Source organism: Carettochelys insculpta, chromosome 2 (assembly GCF_033958435.1).
Source record: "Carettochelys insculpta isolate YL-2023 chromosome 2, ASM3395843v1, whole genome shotgun sequence".
NCBI classification, from domain to species: domain Eukaryota; kingdom Metazoa; phylum Chordata; order Testudines; family Carettochelyidae; genus Carettochelys; species Carettochelys insculpta.
In genome coordinates this window covers 3,554,879-3,580,590 of record NC_134138.1, presented here as the reverse complement: position 1 = coordinate 3,580,590, position 25,712 = coordinate 3,554,879, and the positions used below count along the sequence as shown (strand labels likewise).

Here is a 25,712-nt window from a genome sequence, read left to right as displayed (position 1 = left end):
ATAGAACAAGAGGCAATGGACTTAAACTGCAGCAAGGGAGGTTTAGGTTGGACATTAGGAAGAAGTTCCTCACTGTCAGGGTGGTCAAACACTGGAATAAATTGCCAAGGGAGGTTGTGGAATCTCTGTCGCTGGAGATATTTAAGAACAGGTTAGATAGATGTCTATCAGGGATGGTGTAGACAGTACTTGGTCCTGCCATTGGGGCAGGGGGCTGGACTCGATGGCCTCTCAAGGTCCCTTCCAGTCCTAGTGTTCTCTGATTCTATGTGATGCAGCAGGTCTTTGCCCACGAAAGCCTTTGCTGCAAAATACGTTAGTCTATAAGGTGCCACGGGACTTGTTGTTGTTAACATAGGAGATGTGCTCTTGAGTCCCCGGTGCATGTCAGCTCTGAGCCCCAAGAGGGGTTACGCCCCGGGCTTGTTACTCTGGCTGCTCTTGTAGCTGATGGAATGGGTGCGCCTCATCCCAGGGGCCCCTGCTGTGCCTTGGGAAGCCAGCTGGCTCGCTCGTCACCCCAGTGTCTCTCTGCTCCCGGCAGGGCGGTACCGAGAGGCGCTGGTGGAGCACCAGGAGGAGCTGCGCCTCCTGGAGAGCGTGGAGGATGTTATCGGCTGTGCCGTGGCCCACCGGAAGATTGGGGAGCGCCTGGCTGAGCTGGAGAACTATGAAGCTGCTTTGAAGGTAATGGGGGAGAGGGGGATAATCAGCTGCAGGGATTGGGGCTCCCCAGCAGCTGGGCTGAGAGCTACTTTCCCAGTATTCAGCCCCGCCAAAGGCCACGGGGTGAGAGGGGCAGCAAGCCAGAGGAGGGGCGACAGAATGGCTGGAGGGGTTTAAAAGGGAACACTAGGGCACATAGTGGTAACCCCTGAGCTGTCAGCCTTGCAGGGCCCAATTCAAAGCCAGCCCAGATCCATGGGGCTTGGGGGGTCTCATGCGCCCTCTTGTTCTCCTGCTCCATCAGCACCAGCGCCAGCATCTGGAGCTGGCCTGCGCTGTGTCCGACCACACTGAGCAGCAGAGGGCTTGGGCCACCATTGGCCGCACCTACATGTTCGTGGCGGAGAGCGGCCAGGCCGGGGAGGCGCTCTGGGAGGCGGAGCAGGCCTTCGTGAAGAGCCTGGCCATCTTGGAGGAGCAGCTGGAAGGTGAGAGCCGGGCTGGGAGCTGTGGGACACGGAGCTAGGGAGGGGAGCCATCAGCTTGGGATGTGGTGCGCCCTGGGGAGGGTCACCAGTCGGCCTCTGCCTTGGCTGTCTGACCAGACGGTCTAAGTCCCCACCTTTTACCCCTTGTCCTTGCCCCAGAGCCTGCATCTGGGATGTCCCTGGTCCCTGAGCTCCATCCCCTCCCCAAGCTGGAACTCCCTGGCCTGGCCAGGAAGTGGCAGGCCCTCAGGCTTTCATCCGGGCTTCCCATCTACTCGTGCTGGCTTGTAAGGCCCAGTTAGGCTCGCCGCCGGGATTGTAGGATATGCAGGGGCACTCAGGGACCTCCAGCCTTTTCTGACCTCTCGGTTCCACAGCAGGGCAGCCAGGACCGTGCCCGAGACTGTTCCGTAGGGACCTCCCAGCACTCGCACCCCATCCCTTGGGAGACAATTTGCTCAGCTCATTCGGCCAGCTGGAGGGTGAGGGGTCCAGGACCTGTCCAGCCCCTCTCTGGCCCTGGAGCTCCTGCCTTGTGGAGCCGGCTGGGTGACGGGCTGGCTCTGGCTGTCCCAGGGAAGGTGCCGCAGCGGGAGCTGAGTGAGATGAGGGCCCGGCTTTACCTCAACCTGGGCTTGGTGTACGACAGCATGAAGGACCAGGCCAGGTGCAGCCAGTACATCAAGAAGAGCATCTTCATCTCCGAGTAAGGCCCTGGCCCCTCCCTGGGGGGGGCGGGTGGTGGTGCTGATAGGCCGAAGGCCCCTCTGAAGAGCTCCTGTGTTTCCCTGGGGTTCACCCTCTGCTGGTGGCTGCAGCCGTTTGGCTCAGGAAACCGGCTGGTGCTGTGGCTGGGGGGTGTCAGGTGGGGGCCCAGGGCCCAGGGGTTTCCTGAGGACGTGAATGGGCGGGCGACCCTGGGGGTGACCCATCTCCCTCTAGGCAGACTCACCTCTACGAAGACCTGTACCGGGCCTACTTCAATCTGGGCCACATCCACCTGCGGGAGGGGCAGCACTCCAAGGCCATGCGCTGCCTGGAGCGGGCACGCGACTGCGCCCACACCATGAAGGAGAAGTGCATGGAGAGTGAGTGCTGTGCCGGCATCGCCCAGGTGAGGGCAGCGGGGAGCCCGTACTTGGCCCCCAAGCTCTTCCCCCTGGGGCCTGACCACCCAGCATGGCCAGCAAGGGGACAGCCCCCTCCCCCCAGCCAGGCCAGCACCCTTTGGTAGTTGGACCTCTCTGCCCCTCCCCTTGCTGACCCTGCTGCCCTGGGGCCTTGCAGGTGCTCCTCAGCCTGGGGGACTTTGTGGCCGCCAGGCGCTCGCTGAAGAAGGCCTACGTGCTGGGCTCCCAGCAGCCCCAGCAGCGCGAGAGCATCCGCAGGAACCTGCGTTACGCTGAGGGGGCTCGGGTTGGGGCTCCCTGCGACACGGCGCGGGGGGGGCTGAGGGGACCCAGTGGCCTGTGCAGCTGGCCGGGAGGAGGTTGGGTGTCACTCCCCAGGGCTCAGCCCAGGCTGACTGGGGCTGGGAGCTCTCCACCTCTGGCTCTCAGTGCAGCCCCTCCCCTTCACAGACACTGACCCCGCACCAGCCCAGGGGGGCAGCGAAGGGGGCTCGGCAGGTGCTCACTGTCCCAGAGGCCTGCAGGCTGGGTTGGGTGAGGGGGACCTTGGTCCCCACATACCCCTTCACCTGTGGCTCCCCTACCTGCCCTGAGCCTCTAGGGGGAAGAACCCAGCCCACCCCCGGTGCGTGCCACTCACACTGCTGGCCTCTCCCCCAGCCATGAAGGTCAGCCATCTGCAGGAGGCTCTGGAGGAGGCAGTGCCCGGCGACTTGCAGACAGCCCTGGGCCTGTGTGAGCAGCTGGGGGACCTGTTCTCCAAGCATGGGGACTATCGCCGGGCGGTGGAGTTCTACCAGAGGCAGGTGGGTGAGGGCTGCCCCTGCTCTCGGCCTGTGGGCTGGGGGAGGACCAGGCTGCCTCGAGGCTGGGCTCCGTGCATGGTAAGGGGCTGGTTCCGCTTCCTCCTAGCCGCCGAAGTGCTGCCAAGCTCTGGCCCGAGGGCAGGGGCACCAGCTCAGATTCCTGCAGGCAGCAGGGATGGGGCTGGGCGAGCCCTGCGGGGGCGGGCGGCCACCCCGGGCACAGCATGCTGTGGACGGTGTCTCTGGCAGCTGCGCTACGCCGAGTCCCTGCAGAAGCCTGAGCAGGAGCTGGCTGTGATCCACGTCTCTCTGGCTACCACCTTTGCGGACCTGAGGGAGCCCGGCCGGGCGGTCCAGCACTAGCAGACGGAGCTGGCGCTGCGGCGAGGAAACCCACTGGAGGTGAGGGGGCGGCCTGGGCTCTGCCTTCTGCCCGCCGGTCTCACCCTGCAGGGCCTGGGGACCCCGTGCTGGGCTTGGCCGTGCTCTGGGGAGTTGCGGGAGGGGAGCTCAGCTAGCAAGCAGGGCCTGGCTGGGCCCCACAGCTCGGGAGCAGGGAAGGAGGGTGGGGCAGGCGTAAGAGTCAGGATGGCAAAGGACTTGCTCTTTGTCACTTACCCCGTGCCCCTGGGTGGGCTCCCTGCCAGTGGAGCTGGACTGGTGGGGGGAAGCTAATCCCATTGTCTGTGTGCCCCAGGAGGGGAAGACCTGGCTGAACATCGCCCTGGCCAGGGAGGAGGCTGGCGAAGGCTACGAGGCCCTGGAGCCCTGCTTTCAGAGCGCGCTCCGGTGCGCGGAGCAGGCTGGGGAGCCCAGGCTGCAGGTGAGGGGACGGGCCCAAAGCTGCTGCCCAATGGGGATGCCAGTGCTCGCCTGCAGCACCCCCTTCAGGCTGGGCAGCTGGCAGTGCCCCTCCCGGGGTCCCCCGAGCCTGCGATATCTGAGACTGGCACCCAGGAGTCCTCCCAGCCCCCCGCCCTACGCACAACACCTCCCTGCTAGGGCCTGTGGCCGAAAGTGCTGGTTTCTGGCCCCCTCCCGCTTCCAGGCTCTGCTCCTTGTTGGCACATGCCCGGGAGGGACCGTGCTGCTCACCTGCCGGGGAGCCCAGCTCCTCACTCCGCCCAGGATTCCAGGCTGCACCCGGCTCCTCCTGCGCCAGCACAGCAGAAAGGCAGGGGAAGGGCGTGGGGTGCCGGGGCTCGGAGCTGAAAGGCGCCCAGGGCAGCTGCGGTGCTGGGGCTGGACTCGAGAGTGCCTAGCCAGCGTCCTCCCCTCACTCGTAGCCTGTCTGCTGGGCCAGGCTGGGGGGCCTGGCAGCTGCTCCAGTGGTCAGTGCTGGGAGCTGCTGCTTCTGGGCTAGGCAGGGGCTGGGGGACCTGGGAGCTGCTCCAATGGTCAGTGCCCTGGCCTTGCTCCCTGCAGGGCCCCTTCAGGCCTGGGGGGGGGCCTGGGGACTGCCTTAAAGGCCAGCGCCCCCAGCTGACAAGGCCTGGGCTAGCAGCCCTGGGAGCGCCCAACCCCATCTGCGGCTGGGCAGGGTGATCAGCCCATCCTTTCACCCCCCCAGCGGCAAATCCTACAGCACCTTCACCCCCTGCAGCAGAAGTGGGGGCGCCCTGAGGCCCCCGACACGCTGGCCAGGCTTCAGGGCCTGTGCCGCTCGCAGGGCTGGAGCAGCGCCAGGGACAGCCGGGGGGAGGAGGAGGAGGAGGAGGACAGCAGCGAGCCCCTGGATGAGAGCGACCTGGAGCTGTCTGAGAGCGGTGAGTGGGCCGGCTGGGGGGGACGGGGAGGGAGCCGGAGCCGAGTCCCGGCCGGGTGAGGCTGTAGCCCTGCGCGTCTGCCTGGCGCGGGCCCCCCTTTGGCAGGGTGGGGGCTGTATTGGAGCCGGGTGCCTCACTCAGGCCTGTGCGTTCCAGACGGGGAGGAAGATGACCTGGACGGCTACAGCAAGAGCGTGCCTGGCCGCCGCAGGATCGCCAAGGTGAGGCTGGGCCTGGGCGCAGCGTCCTCGCCCCGTGGGGCCGTCGCTCCAGCTCCTGCCCTGGCGAGGCCGGATCCCAGGGCGCTGCGCGGGGCGGGGGGCCGAGGGGGTGGCTCTGATCTGGGGCCCCCGGGCAGTGCTGACCCCGCCTCCGCCCTCCCTGTGCCCTGCAGTGGAACCGGCGCAACGACCGGGGTGAGACCCCGCTGCACCGCGCCTGCATCGACGGGAACCTGCGCCGGGTCCATTTCTTCCTGGAGCAGGTGGGAGCCGCTCCTCGTTCCCGGGCAGGGCGCCCTGGGGTACCTTCCGTCGGCCCGTGGGGGCAGCTGGGCGGCTGGCTGGGGTCGCGGCGTCCCTCTGCTCTGGCCCTCACAGCCCCCAGCAGGGGACGCGTTCAGCAAGTGTGTCCTGCCTGCAGGGCGCGTGGGAGTGAGCCAGGTAGGCGCTGGGCACTGGGGCAGCTTCCCGGCCTGGCCCGCAGGGAGGGCAGCTGGAGGGGGAGATCCTGCGGGAGTTGGCATGAAGCCCAGCAGGGCACCCGGCCCCCACGTAACCCTCATGCCTGTTCATGTCTCTTTCCTCCTGGGGGCAGGGCCACCCCCTGAACCCGCGGGATTACTGCGGCTGGACCCCGCTGCACGAGGCCTGTAACCACGGGCACCTGGGTGAGTGGTGAGGAGGGTGGGAGGGTGTCGGTGTGGGGGGCGGATGACGGCAGGGGCTGGAACGGGTGATGGGGGCCGGCTGGAGGGGGCCCTGGTGCTGCCACCCAGCAGTAACTGCTGGCTCCTGTGCCCAGAGATCGTGCGGCTGCTGCTGGAGCGTGGTGCCTCCATCGATGACCCCGGGGGCCCAGGCTGCGAGGGGATCACCCCCCTGCACGACGCTCTCAACTGCGGCCACTTCGACGTGGCCGAGCTGCTGCTCCAGAGGGGCGCGTCGGCGGTGCTGAGGAACGCCAAGGTGGGGGAGCAGCGGCCTGTGGGCGGGCGCTGGGCTCGGCACCCCTGCACAGCTGTGGGGTTTCTGGGGGCGGCCCTGAGGCTCAGCCCCTCCATCTTATCCGCCGCAGGGCCTGAGCCCTCTGGGCACCCTCCGGGAGTGGGTGAGGATGTACGGCCGGGACCTGGACCAGGAGACGCGCCAGCGCTGCCGAGCCATGGAGCAGCTGCTCAAGGAGGCGGTGGTGGGGCGAGGTGAGGCCGGGTGGGAGTGGTGCTGTGGGGGGCCATCTCTTGGGGGCTGGGCCCAACTCACGGGGTTCCCTGTCTCCCGCCCAGCAGCAGAGGTGGCTCAGCCCCCACAGGATGTGCCGCAGAGCCAGCTGTTTGATGCGGAGCTCTCTGAGCCGCTGACACCCCCCCACTCAGCTGTGGCCCCCCAGCCCCAGAGTGGGGGCCCCTCCACGAAGGCGACTGCGCCCTGCAGGATCCTGACCCAGTGTGGCGGGCAGGGGCCAGAGTGCTGGGCCAAGCTGGACGAGTGCATGACCCCGCTCCGGCCCGTCAAGAAGAGGCAGCGGCTCCTGAGCCTGAGGGCGCCGGCCGAGGAGAGCCGGGTGCCGGGGTTCCTCGGGCGGGCAGAGCCTGGGCTGCCCCCCGCTGGCACCGGGCAGGCCAAGTACGAAGCAGCCATCCGTGGCGTGGGCAGTGCCCAGTCCTGCCAGGCCTCTGCCAGGCCGGCCCTGATCCCAGCCGAGGAGTACGTGGGGGATGACTGGCTGGAGGACGACCTGGGTGCGAGCCGGGAGCCCCGCAAGAGGAGCCACCGGCGCCCGGGGGAGTCGGGCTCGGACTCAGGGGGCACCAGTGGGTCTGAGAGCGACGGCGCAGCCCCCTTCCCAGCTGCTCTGCCCCAGAAGAGGAGGGCCCGGCAAAGCCGCCTCACCCAGATAGTGGACAGGACGTCGCTGGGTCGGTCCCGCGGGGGCCAGGCCCTGGTGGCTCCGGAGCCAGCCGCTGGTCTGAGGCCCGTAGACAGCAGTGGAGAGGCCCCACAGGTGAGGTGCTGGGGGTGCACAACAGCAAGGGAGTCCCCTGGGCTGTCTCTTGGGTCTTGACTCCCCTCTCCTGTTCCCAGGCCCCACTGCTGGCTGCAGCCCCGACTCGGCCACCCCCCATCCGAGTGCGGGTCCGGGTCCAAGACAACGTCTTCCTCATCCCCGTGCCCCACAGGTGAGAGCCGCCTCGCATCCTTCCTCCCAGCGTGGCCCAGAGCCCGGGAGTCCTGCCCCCCCAGCCGGGTCTGGGGCAACATTAGCAGCACCCTTGGAGGGGTCCAGCTCCCAGGCAGCGCCAGGGGGTCAGGGACTTGGGGTAACAGGGCCATTCCCCTCTGCCACTGGGGGGGCTGCCCTGTTCCTGCCCCACCCTGGGAGGGCGGGCTGGGGGCCTGGTTCTGGTGGGGCACTCTGGCTCAGCCCTGCCCTTCCCTTCCCTTCCCTTCCCTTGCAGTGGCCTCGAGAGATGCCCGGTGGCGTGGCTGGCAGAGCAGGCGGCGCAGCGCCACTACCAGGCCTGTGGCCTGCTGCCCCAGCTCACCCTCAAGAAGGAAGGGGCACTGCTGGCTCCCCAGGATCTCATCGTGGACGTCCTGCAAAGCAACGAGGAGGTGAGGGGCACCCGAGCCAGGATTGGCGCTTCCAGGGCTGAGCCCACCAGGTCCCCCTGTAGGCCGCTGAAGGGTCGTGGTGGGGCCCATCACTGTGGACTCTGCACCAACCGGCAGGGCCCAGATGACTGGGAGCTCGGAGGTCTGGCTTCACCCCTCACTGGCGATGCCCTTCCCCTTGTGTTTGAGCCTGCCAGTGCTGCCCAGCCAGCCGGCCTTCCTTCCTACCCATAGGGCTCTCGTCTGCCTTGCAGGTGTTGGCAGAGGTGCAGTCCTGGGACCTGCCCCCGCTCGCCGACCGGTATCGCAAGGCCTGTTGCAGCCTGGCCGTGGGTAAGGGGATGCCACGGACCCTGCTGCCTGCCTGCGTGTGGGAACCGTTGGATGTACAGGGTCTCGCTGGGTTTTGTAGCGCCTCAGGGCGGTCAGCCGGCTGGGGAGAGTGCCACCCGGCCCGTGGGGGGGACAGGCAGGAGGGGCTCCAGTGGGAAGGCTGGTCCAGGGGGCTTGGGCACAGCTGTGCCACCGTCTGCGTGTGTGACCTCGGGCAAGTCCCTCAGTCTCCGGGTCACTGGCCCAGCTACGGAAGGGGACAGAGGTGGAATGTGGCTTCGGGTGGACAGATTGGCACCCCCAGGGCCGTGCTACATGCCAGGGGAAGACCTGTCCAGCATCCGCTGAACGGTGCGCAATTTCAGGAGCCCCCGGTCGCGGCTGCCCCCCACGTGGTGCTGGGCAGGGGGAGGGTGTCCTCGGTCGCGGCTGCCCCCCACCCTCTCCCTGGCTGCTTGGCTCTAGCCCCGGTCAGGCAGCAGCTGGCTGGGAGCTCGTCAGTCTGGGTGCCCCACAGCGACTGGTCTTCCCTCATGGACTCCTGTTGCAGGCGAGCACCGGCTTCTGCTGAAGATGATGGAGCTGCAGGAGTCGGGCCCCTCGTTCAGCACCTGTGGCCTCTCCTTGCACCAACCCCACCTCACCCCACTCCTGCGTGCCCTCAAGCTGCACAGCTCCATCCGCCAGCTGCGGCTGGCTGGGACGGGGCTGGACGATGGCCTGGCTGCCGAGCTGCTGGCTACGCTGGGCACCATGCCCAGCCTGGCCCTCCTCGACCTGTCGGCCAACCAGCTCGGTGCTGAGGGGCTCCGCGCGCTGGCAGCAGGGCTGCCCTCCCAAGCGGTCTTCCAGGTTGGCTTGTGGGTGTGTCCAGCACCTCCCTTCCCCTCAACGGCAGGTGGGAGGGGCCCCGGCCTCCCGCCTGAACCCCGGAGACACAAGCAGGTTCGGGGACCCCCAAGCTGCCCATCCTGGCGCTCTGGGCTACGGCTCTGGCACTGCTGGTGTAAAGGGCCCTGATGAGCTCCTGCCAGGGCTGCCCTGATGGACACCAGGGGCTCCCCGGATCAGGGAGGAGTAAGCTGTGGCCGTGCTGGTGCCAAGGTGCCTGCTCCTAGGTCCTTCTGGGGAGGGGCTGGTTGAGAGGGTCCCTGTAGCATGGGGGGGGCTCTGCTGCTCCGTCCCTTCTCTGGGGCTGAGGCTGCCGCTGTGGTCCTCCCAGCGGGGGTGCAGCCCCGGCTGTCTGGTGGCACAGGGCAGAGCCCAGCAGGTTGGGGTGACTCCTCCGCCCCTGTTGTTCCAGAGCCTGGAAGAGCTGGACCTCAGCCTGAACCCCCTAGGGGACAAGAGCTGCGAGGCCCTGGCCTGCCTGGTTCGAGCCTGCCCGGTCCTGACCACGCTCCGGCTGCAGGCCTGTGGCTTCTCTGAGGCTTTTGGGCAGCACCAGCGCCTCCTGCTGGCCAACAGCCTGAAAGGTAAGTGCCCCTGCACTCCCCCAGCCCCGAGTGGGGGCACAGCAGGCGTGGCCTCATGGTACAGGTGGTGCCCTCCCTTGTGGCTCCCCTCCCCCAGCACCACGGTCTACAGGCTAGGCCCCCCTGTGACACAGAGGCACTGCCAGGAGGGCCCCATTCACTGGGACGGGGCCTACAGCTTGGGGGTGAGGATGGTTCCACTCATGGAAAGAATGCGGACCGCTGTCCTGTCCGCTCTCTGCCAGCTTCTGCCCCACAGCTCGCAGCTACCCAGGCCTGGGCTTGCCTCAGTCTTGCCCCACAGCCACCACGCCCTGGGTTCCCTGCCAGGTCTGCCCCACAGCAGCCTGCTCTGCCGTTCTTTCCCAGTGCAGGCCTGTTGGGTGCCTGAGTTTCCAGTTAGGCAGCTATGGACAGGCCCTCCGCCAAGCTCCCAGCCTCCTTTATCTGCCCGGGCCAGACGGCAGCTGGCTCACTCTTAACACGCTGTCTCTCCCGCATGCCCCGGCCCAGGAGCTGTGCACCTGAAGACCCTCGCTTTGTCTCACAATGCCCTGGGCTCCAGCGGCCTGCAGCTGCTGCTCAGGAGTCTGCCCTACGCCACCCTCAGCCAGCTGGAGATTGGCTCGGTGGCGGCCCGCCTAGGCGAGCCTCTCGTGGATCCGGTGGTCAGGTGCCTGACACAGGTACGGGTGCAAGGGGGTCCTGCAGTAACCCTTCTCTGGCTCCAGGAGTTGCAGGAGCTCTGCACGTGGCAGGGGAGCCCCTTTTGTCCTGGGGCTGTGGGCCTCTCACGCAGCTGGCTTGGCCCTGACTGGCTCAGCTGTGGGGTGTGTCTTTGGGCTCAGCCCCCCCCGTTCCATTCCAGCAGGGATGTGCGCTCACCCACCTGGCTCTCTCTGGGAACCACCTGAATGATGAGGCTGTCGCAGAGCTGGCCAGGTAAAGGGGCAGCGCTGGGGTCCCTGGGCCAGGGGCTTTGCTGTGGGGCAGAAGGTAATGGGGTGGGTGTGTGACACCAACCTTCACCCAGCTGGGTCCTATGCGGAGTGATCTCCTGCTGGGTAGGAGCCGTGGGGTGGCTGGGCCCAGCAGCCAGCCCATGGGGACATAGTAGGAAGAGAGCCTGAGTGAGAGGTAAGGTGGCCATGTTCGCCTTTAGCCCACTGGCCACCTTCTGTCCCTGCATTGTGCTTTTCTGGGCCACCAGGTGAACCCCCTCCCGTAAAAAGAGGCCGAGTGGGAAGGGAGTCTGAGCCACAAGCCCTTGGGTGGGAGGCCTGGTGAGCGGCAGGACCTGCCTACAGAACCGGGCGTACGTGGATTGGTGGTCGGGTGGAGCTGCTGGTTCTGCTACTGCACTTCACAGGCAGTACACCTGTCCAGCTGCCTCCCTTCCCCGTCGCACCTTGTGCTCCCTGGGGGTCTCGCTCCAAGGCTGCAGTGCCAGCACACCGCACATCTAACACCTAGCCCACAGGGAGTGGGTGGGCCATGGGGCAGCAGTGCATTGTGGGTGAGCCGAGAGGCATGGGGCTGTTTGACTCTCTTGGTCCCAGGTGCCTCCTGGTTTGTCCCACTTTCATCTCCCTGGATTTGTCTGCGAACCCAGAGGTTACCAGCGGGGGCTTGCAGATGCTGCTGTCAGCGCTGGGGGAGAGGCGCCAGGGGCTACAATACCTCAGCCTGGCAGGTGAGGGGGTGAAGGGCTCCAAGATCCCTGGGTTGCGGAGGGGTCCTGCTTCCCTGCACCTGGCAGGGCCGGGGGAGCATCACCCTGCCCTCGCTGGAGGGACTGAGAGGTGATCCTGAGGGGGCAGGGGCAGGCTGTGAGCCCTGGAGTTTTGCTCCTGATCCAGCAGAGCCCCCGGCCTGGCTGGCGCTGCCGAGTTGCTTCTCTCTCCATAGTGGTGTGCAGAGCAGAGCAGAGCAGAGCAGAGGAGGCAGGACTGGAGTAGCGAGGGGCTGCAGCTGATAGAAAGGGCACAAGGGGGGTCACCCAGCCTGTCCCCTCTTGGGCCGGGTCCAGGATTCTCAGTGCGCCACAGTGGCTACAACGGCCTGTTTCCTTCCCGCAGGCTGCAGGGTGCGAGGCCCATTGGACAGCACCACGTGGGCCCGGGTCTCTGCCAATGTGCGTGAGCTGCGGCTCTGCAGCCGGCAGCTGAGCGGCAGCAACCAGCGGGGCGTGGGTGAGTCCTGGCTTGGCCCCCCGGGCACCTCTCTGAGCACAGTCACGCAGCACCACAAGCTCTTCTGTAAGAGCATCTGAAGTGCCCGACCGCTCGCAGCTGGAGCACACAAGAGGCCCATCCTGCTTGGGGCTGTGGCTGCTCGCAGAGGGAACTTGGGCAGACGTGAGGAACCAGGCACGGTGACTGGCCTGTGCCAGCGACTTTTCTGCACTCAGAACTCAGGCCTGGCCCGTGGGGAGGGGCAGGACCTGGCTGCTGCTGCACAACCTGTTCTTTCTGGGGGCCCAGAGCCCTGCAGCTTCCCCCCACCTGGCACCAGTGCAAGCTGAGAAGGGAGCTGCTGGTCCCGTCGTAACCAAAGGAGGCAGGGCCCCGGCTGCTGTTGTGGAACTGGGCCTGTCTGCCTCGGGCTCCGAGCACCAGAACGCTGCAGGACTCTGCCCCATGGGGGTCCCTGGGCTTTGGAACCAAGGCCTCGGCTGTGTCCCCAGGAGGCAGTGAGCTACCGGGCCTGTGCTGCTAACAGAGAGGGGTGGCAAGTCCCAGAGTGTCCCCGGAGAGCTGGCTTCCAGCCTGTGGTGTCTCACCAGCTGCAGTCACACCTGCGCAGCAGAACCCTGGGGCTGCTGGCAGGGCTGGGGGGTTGGCTCCTGGGGCAGCACTGGCCTTGGAGCAGGCTCTGAAGCCAGCGTGGGGAAATAAGCTGCCAGAGACTGAAGGCGGCCACCTGCAGAAGAGCCCTTCCCTACTGCACGTCTCCCCACACAGGTGGAGGGTGATATTTTATTTGTCCCCCATTCCCGAGCTGTACAGGTTCTAGCTCTGGCCTGCCAGTGGCCACTGGACTAGTTCAGACAGACTTATTAGCTGGCTGGTGTTTTCTTGGCCGCACAGGGTGGGCTTCTGCCTGGTGCAGGGGCCTGGGAAACCAATCAATAAAGTGCTGTATGTCTCCTCTGCTCCAGGCCGGCGTTGTGCCACCCTGCAGGCAGTGACGCAGAGACCTGGCCCTCTGCTGCTTGGGCCAGAGCTCTGTACCCTGCCAGCCTTCTCCCCCTCTGGACAGCTGTTTGACACCCCCCACCCTCATTTCCCAGGCTCCCCTGCAGCCTGGGGCATGACCTGTTGTCAGCAAGGGTGGAGCGCCCTGCCTTAGCCAGCTGCTGTGGCACCCAGAAAATCTGAGCTGATGGGCTGGTCCAGGCCCTGAGTACAGGGGCAGTGGCTGTGCCTGCTTCTCCCACCCAGCAAGAGCCACAGCACCGCAGGCTAGCCAGCATGGGGGTTTATTACCGCAGGTGTACAAGTCTCCCGCCCTGCTTGCAGGACTCACGGGGAGGGAGGAGAGGAGACAGGCTGGCTGGAGCTGGCCCAGTGTGAATGTGCCCTGCAGCAGCACAGTTCACCTTGACTCAGCCCTAACCCTGCTGCGGGAATGGCTGCAGTGCCCCACTCCCAGCCTCCTACCCCCAACAGCAGCCTAGGGGAAAGGGCCTGGAGCCTGCTAGACTGCTACAGTGGGAGGGCGCTCCTCAGGACCAGGCAGGGCGCAGGGCCCAGCCTCAGGAGTGCAGGAACCGGTTGAAGGCATTGTAGGCGAATTCCAAATCAAACAGCATCTGGCGCACTTGGGAATCGTCCAGCTCGTCAGAGGCAGACATGCCGCTCAGCGTCTGCAGCCTGCCCGGGAGAGTCAAGGCACAGTCCTGGCCCCCAGAGCAGAAAGAAGGCCCTTTGCTGGGCTGCACTTTGCGCCTGCTCTAGTACTGGAGGGACCTGGCAGGAGCCATGACTTGTCGCCCTGAGTGCTGGCCTAGAAGGAAGCTGGTAGCTCCTCTGGCCACGGTCCCACCCCGCAACCAGGCCCCTGATCAGACATGGCGAGCAGGGCTGGGGACAAGCACCTCCCACTGCAGAGGGAACAGACTGATGGAGCTGGGCCCGAAGGCACTCTGCGCTCCCCCATGCCCTCAGACTGGCAGGAGCGCCATGGGGCAAGGCAGGTCCAGGCCCTGTCCTGGAGAGCTGGGTCAGGACCCGGGCTTGCTCCTGCAGAGGGCAGGGGCCTCAGAGCACCCTACTCACCACTGGTTCACTTTCTGTCTCCCCTCGAAGTCAGGAGGTAGGTGGCTCATGCGGTTCATCGTCTCCATCAGCTGCCGCAGGTCTGGCTGGATCTGGATGCACAAAAGCATGGAGCTTCTGCTTTTCCTGCCTGGGGCCCGGCTGGGAAAGCCCCACCCCCCTTCAGGCGCTGCTGCCAGCAGTGAAGCCTCCATGCACCCCTAGCTTGTCCCCCTCTCTCTCCGAAGACCAGCCACACCGGGTCAGACCAAAATCCATCTTGCCCAGTGCCCTGTCTTCGGCCAGTGGCCAATGCCACGTGCCCCAAGGGAAGCGAACAGAACAGCTGAGCATTGAGTGGTCCATCTCCTGTCATCTAGTTCCAACTTCTGACAAACGGAGGCTAGCGCCATCATTCCTGCCCATCCTGGCTAACAGCCACCGATGGACCTCACCTCCCTGAATGGATCTAGCTCTTTTTGGAACTCTATTGATAAAGTCCTGGTCTTCACGCCATCCTCTGGCCAGGAGCTCCAGAAGTGAATGGTGCACTGCATGAGAAATACATCCTGTTTGTTCTTAACCCTGTTGCTAATTTCACTGGGTAACCCCTAGATCTCGTGTGGTGGCAACAAGTAAATACCTTTTCCTTATTTTTCCTCCACACCAGTCATGATTTTGTCGACCTCTTAGTCGTCCCCGCACCCTTCATCTATTGTTTTCTAAACTGAAAAGTCACAGACTTTTTAATCTCTCTTCAGATGGACCCGGTCCAAATCCATTGTTTTTGTTACCCTTTTCTGAAACTTTTCCACAGCCAAGGGTGTTTTTTTTTTTGTTTTTTGTTTTTGTTTTTTTGAGATGAGGCGACCACATCTGCACGCAGTATTCAAGCTGGGGGTGTACCCTGGATTTATACCAAGGCTGTAAGATACTCCCTGTCTTATCCTCTGTCCCTCTGTAAATGATTCTCACCTCATCCATGGCTCGGATCTCCAGGCGCAGCTTGTCCATCACTGTGATGAAAAGCTGGAAGAGAAAAGAGGTGCCTCAGCAATGGCCTGGAAGCTAGCAGCAGGGCACCTCACTCCAGCCCTCTTGGGAGGGTGGGGGCAAGCCAGGACAGCGGGCCCTTGACAGCCCCCTGGGGACCAGCCATGCAGCTGCACAGGCCAGGCCAGCTGCCAAAGTCCCAGAAGCACAGGATGCCGGGATTACAGTGCGCACAGCCCCTTGCCCCGGGAACGTACAGAGACGATGTCAGCAATGCAGCGGTTCAGGTTGCCCTTGTCGTCCTTGATGGTGATTGGCCGATCCTCCTTGATCCTCTCCATGGCCAGCGGGCAGTCGAGCTGCAGCAGCAGGAGGGTTACAATGAGGCTGGGCAAGCTCAGGGCAGGGTAACAAGCACCATATAACCCCCAACAAAGAGCATTTCCCAGGGAAAGCCGGGTTCCGCTCCATGAGCTAAGCTGGGGGAAGGGAGCACAGTACAGAACGTGCCCAGACGGTCTGAACATAGGGCCACCCAGCCTGGTCGCAGACAGTGACCAGTGCTGGGTGCCCCAGAGGGCATGACCAGAACACGTCACCAAAAGGTGATCCTTCTCCTGTCACCCAGTCCCAGCTTCTGACAAACAGGGGGCTAGAGGCACCACCCTCTCCACCTTGATGAACAGCCATTTGTGGCCCTGTTCTCCATGAACGTATCCAGTAGGTTTTTGAGCCTTGTTATAGTCTCAGCCTTCACATTGCCCTGTGGCAGGGAGTCCCACAGCTGGCCCTGCGTTGTGTGAAGAACTCCGTCCTTCTGTCTGTTTTAACCCCACTACCTGTTTGTTTCATGGGGTGACCCCTAGTTCTTGCATTAGGAGAAGGAAGACAGAACACCACTTCCTTATCGACTTTGTCCAACCAGTTGGGATGTTCTGGACATTAGCCGCCTCTTTTCCAAGCTGAGAAATCCCACTCTTACTACTCTCCCCACACCATACCCCAGCCATTCCATACCCCTAATTGGTTTTCTGCCCTTTTCCGTACCTTTCCCAATTCCAATACATCTTTTTAGAGATGTGGTGACCTTGAATACTGCTGCAGGTGTGACGTGGAAGTACACGGGATTTATACGAAGGTAATATGATTACGACAAGGTGGAAGTGCCTTTGGTCCAGGGGAGGGAGGGAGAGAGAGAAAGAGTGTGTGTGTGTGCACGCGCGCGTGTGCACACTCACCCCCCCAAGCCCAGGGGCCCCCTCTCTAAGCCAGGTGACCGCGAGAGTGTAATTCACCTTTGGTGGGTTCTCCAGCACCGATAGTTTTTAAATCTAGGCGGGCTGTATTTCTCATGGGACAGGTCTGCTCTGGGAGTGAGCTGGGGGCAGGGCTCTGGGCAGAGGGACACAGGGGAACAGCCTGGGTGACCACACTGGTTCCTCCAGGCTTGGAATAAACAAATCTATGCAGTCTCTCCCCCCAGCATCTAAGTCAGTCAGGCACAGTAGGGCTATGTCTACACAAGCCCCTTCCTTTCAGAAGGGACATGGTAATGAGCGAGTTGGGAAGATGCTAAGGAGGCGCTGCCATGAATATGCAGTGCCTCTGTGATGTAGTGGGAGATACCTGTGTGTACACGTGGGGCTCCTGCTGAGGGTAACCTGGCGACCAGGTGACACCCCTGGGCTGCAGACAAAGGAGGAGGTGGAGCCTGAGGGGTTTGAACTGGAACTGGGTGTTGGAAGCAGTTAGTCGGGGCTGGGAGAGAGAGAGACAAAGGAGGGGGCAAGACCCCGGCTCCGGGGGCCCCTCGGGGCCTCCTCTCCCCAGCATGGCTTGGACTGGCTGTCTCTGCCGGCTGCACTGACTCCTCTGTACGACGCTGTGCCCTGTTGCCTAATAAACCTGTTGTTCTCCTGCCTGCGGATGGGGTGCAGAGGATGGAGACCCCGAACCCCCTCACAGCCTCATTAGCATAATGGTGGCTGCATGTAATTTGAAAGTGTTGCTTTCAAATCGCGCACCGCCCATGTAGACAGGGGCCTTTCGAAAGGACCCCCCGGACTTCGAAAGCCCCTTCTTCCTATTTGGTTTTAGGAAGAAGGGTTTTTCAAAGTCCGGGGGCGGAGGAGTGTCCTTTCAAAAAGCCCCCGTCTAGAGAGGTAGCGCACAATTCAAAAGCTGTGCTTTCCAATTGTGTGGGGCCACTATTATGCTAATGAGGCACTGCATATTCACAGTGGTGCCTCATTAGCATATTCCCAACTCGCCCCAAAAGGAGGGGACTAGTGTCGATGCGGCCTGCATGTAGAACTCAGCAGCAACACAGCCCCCCCCCCGCCCCCACTGTTCTAGGAGCCCCCCGAGATTCCTGTCCCAGAGTCCCCAAAAGCTGTACTGCTGGAGGCTGAACTCATCCGGAACTTGCGGCAAAATTCATCGATGGAGCCAATTTCGGATCCCTGTACCTGTTTGAAGGCAGCTTTGTACTGGACCAGGAGCCGGGAGCAGGCTGCGGTGTACCTGGGGCAGTGCATGGAGTAAGAACAGCTGGAGTGGCTCATGCCAAGCAGGAGGGGAACACGGAGGTCGAGGATGTACAAGCAGGTCCCCAGGGGAAAGGAGAACACTGTAACAGCCCCCACGGCAGGGGAGGCTCCCCAGGGTCTCTGACTGGAGACCCTCTGCATGGAGCAATGTTGCCTGGCCCCCAGGGGAAGTGGGCAGGGCCTGAGGGGGGACTAAGGGGCTGTTTTGATGCTTCTCTGAGCCCCCTCCCCAGTGTGTCCGCAGTGCCCTGGGGAGGGGAGGTCACTCTGCTCCACTCGGTAACGACGCATCCTGCAGGAGATGCTCCTGCTGCTGCATCCGCTTGGCTCCCCTGGGAGAGACCAGGCTGGAAACAAAACCCAGCTGGGGACTCACTCGTTGGGAGAGACACAGTCCTTGATATAGGCTTTCTCCAGAGCCTGCATCGTCTTCACCACCGCAAACAGCTCAGCCATGTTATCGTACCTGAAACCCAAGCGCAGAAGCCCGTGAAGGCGCATAGCCTGTGACCCCCACCGCTATACACGCGCCCGCGTCCCTGGGAACAGCACAGGGGCTCTCATGCTCCACAGCCCAGCAGGAGCACTCCCTTTTTGTGGAGAAGACCCTTCCGCCTATTGCATCTTTCTCAGCCGCAGGCTGCCCTGGCCAATGGCAGAGGCGGAGCAGAAGGGCTCTTGGGTCCTTCCTAGCTTGGCGCGGGGACAGAGCATCAGAACGCAGAGCTCCCTGCACCATCAGCCCCAGCATCTCCCGAGCAAGGACCTCACTGCAGACAACAGCTTGAAGTCCCAGCACTCCCAAGCCCCACAGAACTGTGTACCACATGGGAACCCATTCGGCTGGGGATGGACTCACTTTTCTCGCTCCCGTGCATTTTTATACAGCTTCACCTCCTGCAAGGAGAGCAGATACACAGCCTGTCAGGTACCCGCACAGTGTGTGGTCAGCTGCACAAATGGACAGGCTGGAAGCAGGTGGGGACGGAGCTGACAGATACGGACCTCCTGCATCCTCACCACAGGGTAGAGGAGACAGGGACCAGAGAAACCCACACTGAGATGGAGGTAAGGAGCTGGGAATCACCTCAAGAGCTGGGGTCCCCTGAATGCTCCAGCACTGAGGGCTGTGAAACCGTTTGCAGAGCCAAACCCGACGTACGCTGGAAGGTCATTCTGCCTCCTGTGCCAGAGACAGGACGAGGAGGGGAACGTGACCAGCGTTACTCACCTCGTACAGTTCTGGCTTATTCCCTGGGGCTGAAAAAGAGGAAATCCATGAACAGACCTAGCACTTATAGCTAGGGGCCTACCAGTGACGCCCACAATGCAAAACCTTCCTGGTAACCCGGTGTTAGGAAGGACCACGTCCACAGCTCCTTAGCCTACTAGCTACAGGGATACTGCTAGCACCCAGGACCTCTACAGCCTGCTCCGCTCTTCCATCCCGCCCCTCCTGCTGATCACCGCCCCTTGCTCCAGGCCAGAGAACCCAGCACAGTTCACAAGGGAGAATCAGATTCTGAGCTCAAAGGGTCCTTGAGAAGTTGAGTCCAGCCCCTGCACTGGAGCAGGGCCAAGTAAACAGAGCCCATCCCTTCCAGGCATCTGTCCAGCCTGTTCTTAACAACTTCCACTGATGGGGATCCACAACCTCCCTGGGGCACCTGCTCCACAGCTTAACTGCCCTCAGTGTGGGAAAGCTGTTCTTTATCTCAGGGGGTCTCAAACTTCATTGCTGTACAATCCACTTCTGCCAAGAAAAAGTAATGCACAGACACATGCCTCAGCCAAAACCCAGGCCCTGCCACCAGGGGTGCGAGTAAGGGAAACAAAAGACCAGCCCCATTGCCCGAAGAAAGGAGAGGCTGAGGACCCAGGCTGCAGCCCCAGGAGGGGCCTGGAACCTGAGCCCCACTGCACAGGGCTGAAGCCCTTTGTCTGGCCTCGATCTCAGCAAGTCTAAGCCAACCCAGGGGAACTCATTAAAATGAGGTCCCAACCCAATTTGGGAACTGCTGTGCTATCCTAACCCCTGTTGATGCAGACTGAGCCATTGCTTCGTAACCTGCCTCTGTGGCCGTGATACCCATCCTCCCATGAGCCCAGTGTCCCACCACTCTGCTGCCCCCAGCCCCGCTAGCCTGACCCCTGGGGACTTTGAGGGCGGGCAGTCCCCTGAGGGGAGCTGGAGCCCGCGGTGTCACTGGGTCTCTGGCCAGGGGCGGGGTGGGCCTGGGTCACAGCCCTGCTCATGGCCAGCAGGCAGGGCTCTGTCAGGTGTCGACCGGGCCAGTCTGTGTCTCAGCCCAGGCCATGGGGTGGTGCTGTGGGGCCCCTTGCTCCCCACGGCGGCAGGGCCAGCGGGACTCACCTCCTGGGCCAGGCGCAGCAGGGATCCCGTGGAACATTGTGGTGGGCTGGGGCACTGCTGCCTGGGGGACCTCTGCGAGGGAGGGAGAGAGGCGTTAGTGTGGCCTGGTGGCCCGGCCCCTGCACCCGACGCGATCCCCGGACCCAAACAGCCCGGGGCCCCACACTCCCCACCGCCCCCTAGTGACAAACACCCCCCAGCCCTGCGCTCCCCACCGCCCCCTAGACACAAACACCCCCCGGCCCTGCACTCCCCACCGCCCCCCAGCCAAACACACACACACAACCCCCCCGGCCCTGCGCTCCCCACCGCCCCCTAGCCAAACACACACACACACACAACCCCCCCCGGCCCTGCGCTCCCCACCGCCCCCTAGTGACAAACGCCCCCCGGCCCTGCGCTCCCCACCGCCCCCTAGTCACAAACGCCCCCCGGCCCTGAGCTCCCCACCGCCCCCCAGTCACAAACGCCCCCCGGCCCGGCGTTCCCCACCGCCCCCCAGCCACAAACACCCCCCCCGGCCCCGCGCTCCTCACCGCCCCCCAGCCACAAACACCCCCCCCCGGCCCCGCGCTCCTCACCGCCCCCCAGCCACAAACACCCCCCCGCCCTGCGCTCCCCACCGCCCCCCAGCCACAAACGCCCCCCCCCGGCCCCGCGCTCGCCACCGCCCCCCAGTCACAAACACCCCCCCGCCCTGCGCTCCCCACCGCCCCCCAGTCGCAAACACCCCCCCCTGCCCTGCGCTCCTCACCGCCCCCCAGCCACAAACACCCCCCCCGCCCTGCGCTCCCCACCGCCCCCCAGCCAAACACACACACACAACCCCCCCGGCCCTGCGCTCCCCACCGCCCCCTAGTGACAAACACCCCCCAGCCCCGCGCTCCCCACCGCCCCCAGCAGCAAACACCCCCCGGCCCTGCGCTCCCCACCGCCCCCCAGCCGCAAACGCCCCACCCCCGGCCCCGCGCTCCCCACCGCCCCCCAGCCGCAAACGCCCCCCCCCTCGGCCCCGCACTCCCCACCGCCCCCCAGCCAAACACACACACACACACAACCCCCCCGGCCCTGCGCTCCCCACCGCCCCCTAGTGACAAACACCCCCCAGCCCCGCGCTCCCCACCGCCCCCAGCAGCAAACACCCCCCGGCCCTGCGCTCCCCACCGCCCCCCAGCCGCAAACGCCCTCCCCCGGCCCCGCGCTCCCCACCGCCCCCCAGCCGCAAACGCCCCCCCCCGGCCCCGCGCTCCCCACCGGCCCCCAGCCGCAAACACCACCGCCCGGCCCTGCGCTCCTCACCGCCCCCCAGCCACAAACACCCCCCCGGGCCCTGCGCTTCCAACTGCCCCCCAGCCAAACACACACACACACCCCCGAGCCGAGCGCACCGCGCCCCCGGCGCTACAGCGCCGCCGCCCTCCGGCCTCTCACCCGCCTCCTGGAAAATGGCGCCGGAGCACATCGAGCGCTCGGCGCTCCGCTCGCCCGCCTGCCTGGGAGGGGCGCGGCCGTTATTTGGGCGGGAAGGGCGCGCGCTGCAGTGCTGAGGGATGAACAAGTGACCTCCCCCGCCCCTCCCCGGTCCCGCCAGAGACGGGGCTTTCCCGCCCGGCCCGGCGGTGTGCAATCCCGTGGGGGGGGGGGGAGCCGGCGCCCTGCGCCTCTGGCCAGTGAGTGGATGCCGGAGTGCGCCACATCCCCGGTACAAGGGCCAGGCGCCAGCAGCCCGAACGGGAGCGCGTGTGACGTGCTAGGGCTCCGCGGAGCCGGCACGCGTGCCAAGAACAGCAGGTGAGGCGGGAGCTCAGCCCCGCCCTTCCTCCCCCCAGGCAGCCGGGTGCTGGCACAGAGCCAGGCCGCCTGGGGAGTAGGAAAAGCCCGTCTAACACAGCCAACCCCCTCCCCAAGCGGGAGAGCCCTGCCTCTTCGCGTGTTTATTCACGGAGCTGTTGTCAGAAGGACCCCTAGTGGCTTTTAAAAGTATCACCGGCACTCAGGCTGGAGAGGATGGAAGGTCAGTTTTCAACACTGCCTCCGAGGTTGCTGAGCCCGGTGGTACTGCGGTGGGAACGAGTGGGTACTGTTACAGACACGCTGCGCCTCAGGGATGTTCTCTCTTCTGTAGGGTAACCCTGTCTGAATGTTCCCAGTAAAGTTCCCCAGAGGTGGCCCGGCAGTAAGGCCCTTTGTCAGTCCTTTACCTAGTAACCCTTTTGCAATAGGGTGCCGAGCCTCCTTGGTCAAAGCTGCCTGAGTCCCAGCCTGGCACAGGCTTGGTCAGTTCCTCCTGCTCCCATGGTTGCTCTGCAGAGCGGCTGTGAGGGGAAATGCTGACCCCACAGGAGTCTTCATGCTGAGAAACAGCTACAGTGCTGCTTCCTGGCCTGCCTGGGCTGGCAGGTAGCCCCCCATCCCCTGCTGTGCAAGGTCAGGGACAGAAGGATGGAGCCAGCTGGAACATGGTTTAAATGCAGCATCTCTGCCCCAAGGGGTTGGCAAGGAGAGGAGTCTGTTTTCTGGAGCTGCCTCCCTCAACTTGCCCATCTTTTTGTACAACTGCAGGCCCATGTTTCCTTCTAATCCTGTAAGGTGCTATTTATTCTCCTTTGCATTTTGCAATCGATCCATTGAATTTCAATTATTTATTGGTTCAATTATTTAATAAAATCATACTTGTGAAATATTGTTACAGATGTGAAATTCATAACATGACAAGCAACATTCGGAGACCTGAACCAAATGTTGCATGTGTGGCTGATTTCGGGCTATGAATAGTTAGAAATAGTTGAGTTAAAGAATATTTTGAACATGTGTCTGTACTCGCTCTTCAAGGTGGTGTATTCTGTGATGGATTTGAAACGTTGATGCATTTGATCCATGTTTAGTTTGTTGCATGCCCTACTATGTCACAAACCTCTCTAGTATAACCATAAGCATAGTAAATGTCAGTAATTGTGAAGGTTATGAGCAACTGATTCAGCTGTGAAATTGACCAGCACCTCTATTTCAGGAGAGATCTCTGTGCTGATGTATTCAGAGCAGAACAAACTCATTTTTACTCCAGAATAAAAATCCTTCTTGCTCTCTCCAGTAGTAGGTTCTGTGACAATCTCAGTACCCTAACTAGCTAATTCTGCACCTGAGGCAAGAATATAAAATTGCACCCCTCATGTATTCATGGTAGTTAGTTTGTAGAACAATGGAAAGTACATAAATAATCACAGTAACAGCAACAGTAACAACACACTGCTTATGCTGGCAGGGGGAGGGGGCTGTGTGGGGTGTACCCACCATACCTTGTCTCTCCTGCCTCAAGTGGGACTGTGCCGCTAGCAGATGCCTGCAGCGGGTGGTCGTGGGGCCACAAAAGAAATGGGGAAGGGCAGGGGGCAGGTGGGTGTGCTGACAGCACTGGGTGCAGAGCCAAGATAGCAACATTGGAGCCAGTGTGGTGCGTAGGGCCAAGGGGGTGTGTGTGTGTGGAGGTGCTGTATGAAAGGATGTGTGTGTGTGTGTGTGTAAAGGTGGGGTGTGTATGTTGCTGCTGTGCCTCTGGGCAGCGTGCAAATGTACATGTAGATGCTCGTGATATTGAGTGTCGGGAGAGGGTGTGGACGGTGGTGGTGCTGTACCAAGAAGCAGGTGTTTGTCAGAGCTGGTTGCCCCTTATGTGTGCGTAGAGGCTGTGTGAAGGTGGGGCACTGCACAGGGACCAGGGATTGTCTCCAGGACCAAGGAGAGGTTGTCAGGGAGTCAAATCTGACAGGTGAAGCCCCAGACTCAGAACTAGCTCCCCCTAGGACCAAGTGAATCCCCACCTCCGTGGATGAGCTCCAGGAACACTGGTAGCTAATTCTGAAAGGCAGCAATGTGGGGCATGCTGGGCTACGTCTACACGTGAAGCCAACATCGAAATAGGCTATTTCGATGAGTAACGTCTACACGTCCTCCAGGGCTGGCAACGTCGATGTTCAACTTCGACGTTGCGCGGCACCACATCGAAATAGGCGCTGCGAGGGAACGTCTACACGCCAAAGTAGCACACATCGAAATAAGGGTGCCAGGCACAGCTGCAGACAGGGTCACAGGGCGGACTCAACAGCAAGCCGCTCCCTTAAAGGGCCCCTCCCAGACACAGTTGCACTAAACAACACAAGATCCACAGAGCCGACAACTGGTTGCAGACCCTGTGCCTGCAGCATGGATCCCCAGCTGCCGCAGCAGCAGCCAGAAGCCCTGGGCTAAGGGCTGCTGCCCACGGTGACCATAGAGCCCCGCAGGGGCTGGAGAGAGAGCATCTCTCAACCCCTCAGCTGATGGCCGCCATGGCGGACCCCGCTATTTCGAAGTTGCGGGACGCGCAACGACTACACGGTCCCTACTTCGACGTTGAACGTCAAAGTAGGGCGCTATTCCTATCCCCTCATGGGGTTAGCGACTTCGACGTCTCGCCGCCTAACGTCGAAGTTAACTTCGAAATAGCGCCCGGCGCGTATAGCCGTGACAGGCACTATTTCGAAGTTAGTGCCGCTACTTCGAAGTAGCGTGCACGTGTAGACACGGCTCTGGTGTGTCAGAATGCCATACCAGCAGCTGATTTGGAGGAATAGCCTTTTTTGGCATCACAATGTAAAAAGTGTTCTTTAGATATAGCGCTGCTCCCCAGCTTCTCCCCAGCCACTCGCTCAAAGAATGAAATTTGGTTGGTTTGGCATGATTGGTTCTTGGCATATATCAGAGAGGAGCCATGTTAGTCTGTAGCTTCGAGAACAACAAGAAGTCCTGTGGCACCTTATAGACTAACAGAGATTTTGGAGCATAAGCTTTTGTGGGCAAAGACCCGCTTTGTCAGGTGCATGAGTTGGGGGGGGTGGTTTCAGAGGGGTATTTAGAGAGCGGAGTCCCAGTAAGAGGGAGGGCCGGAGCTGACGAGGTCTATTCAGCCAGCCGGAAATGGCCCAGTCCCAAAAGCAGTTGTCAAAAGAGGAAAATCCAAGTCAGATCAGATGGGGGATGTGAACCTTTGTCAGAGTCTAACTTGTTTTGCCCTCTTTTGGTAAGTACTGTTGATGCCAGTTCTTCTGCTCAGCTCATAGCAGTTTCACCTTGGGGCCTAACTACAGCACCTACCAAGAAGAAGTCTCACAAAGGCTACGTCTACGCTAGCCCCTTCTTTCCAAAAGGGGCATGGTAATAAGCAAGGTCAGAACATGCTAATGAGGCACTACCATGAATATGAGGCACCTAATTAGCATAACGGCAGCCACAGCAGGCCGCCTATGCAGTGCAGATGGGGGCCTTCGCAAAGCCCCTTATTCCTATTTGGTTTCAGGGGCTTTTGAAGACTAGGGGGCTGTGGCCACACTTGGCCAAAATTTTGAAATGGCCGTGCTAATGGCCAAATCGAAGAATACCAATGAGGTGCTGAAATGAATATTCAGCACCTCATTAGCATACTGCCGCCCACGGCACTTCAAAAGTGCCCCATTTTGCTTGCGTGTGGGTTGGCTACATGGGGGTCCTTTCCCAAAGGATCCTGCACACTTCAAAATCCCCTTGTTCCTATCCACTGATAAGGAGATTTCCAAGTCTGCAAGGGCCTTTCAAAAAGGATCCCCATGGAACCAAGCCACAAAGTGCCCTGTCCAGCAGCATGCTACTGAGGCACAGAATATACATTTCAGCAACTCATTGGTGTTTTTCCATTCAGTTATTAGCATAGCCATTCCAAAATACAGCTTCAGTCCAGGAGATGAAAATCCTGTCTACAAATTCCATGCTTTCTACAGCACCTCTTTGCAACAGCTTATATTACCCCCCAGGACAACCATCCACCCCCTGCTTACTACAAAAATCCAAGAACTTCTTCTATCTTTTTCCATAAAGAAAAGTTACTGAAAGCTGATTACAACAAACCCCCACTCCTTCTGCAATCCCAGCTCAAAAACACCTGCAACCACATTTCCAAAGGTTTCCTCAAAAAGAAAAAAAGAAAACCACAACCCACATTGACCAAACACTTTCACTTCCAAAAAAAAA

At 62.2% G+C, this 25,712-nt stretch overlaps 2 protein-coding genes and 1 pseudogene across 2 annotated transcripts in view; 2 read left to right on the top strand and 1 right to left on the bottom strand.

Annotated features, from left to right (window-relative positions):
- Positions 1 to 25,712, top strand: part of LOC142009057 (vacuolar protein sorting-associated protein 28 homolog) — a 251,897-nt gene that overhangs the window by 156,872 nt on the left and 69,313 nt on the right. The gene's annotated exons all lie outside the window — the stretch shown is intronic.
- Positions 1,043 to 11,770, top strand: LOC142008377 (tonsoku-like protein; annotated as a pseudogene).
- On the bottom strand, positions 11,878 to 13,938 carry LOC142008376 (vacuolar protein sorting-associated protein 28 homolog). The gene is made up of 2 exons (XM_074985562.1): positions 13,779 to 13,938; positions 11,878 to 13,373 (listed from the first exon to the last, which is right to left on the bottom strand). Exons 1-2 carry the CDS (start codon positions 13,886 to 13,888, stop codon positions 13,256 to 13,258), a joined length of 228 nt encoding a protein of 75 aa, XP_074841663.1. The 5' UTR covers positions 13,889 to 13,938; the 3' UTR covers positions 11,878 to 13,255.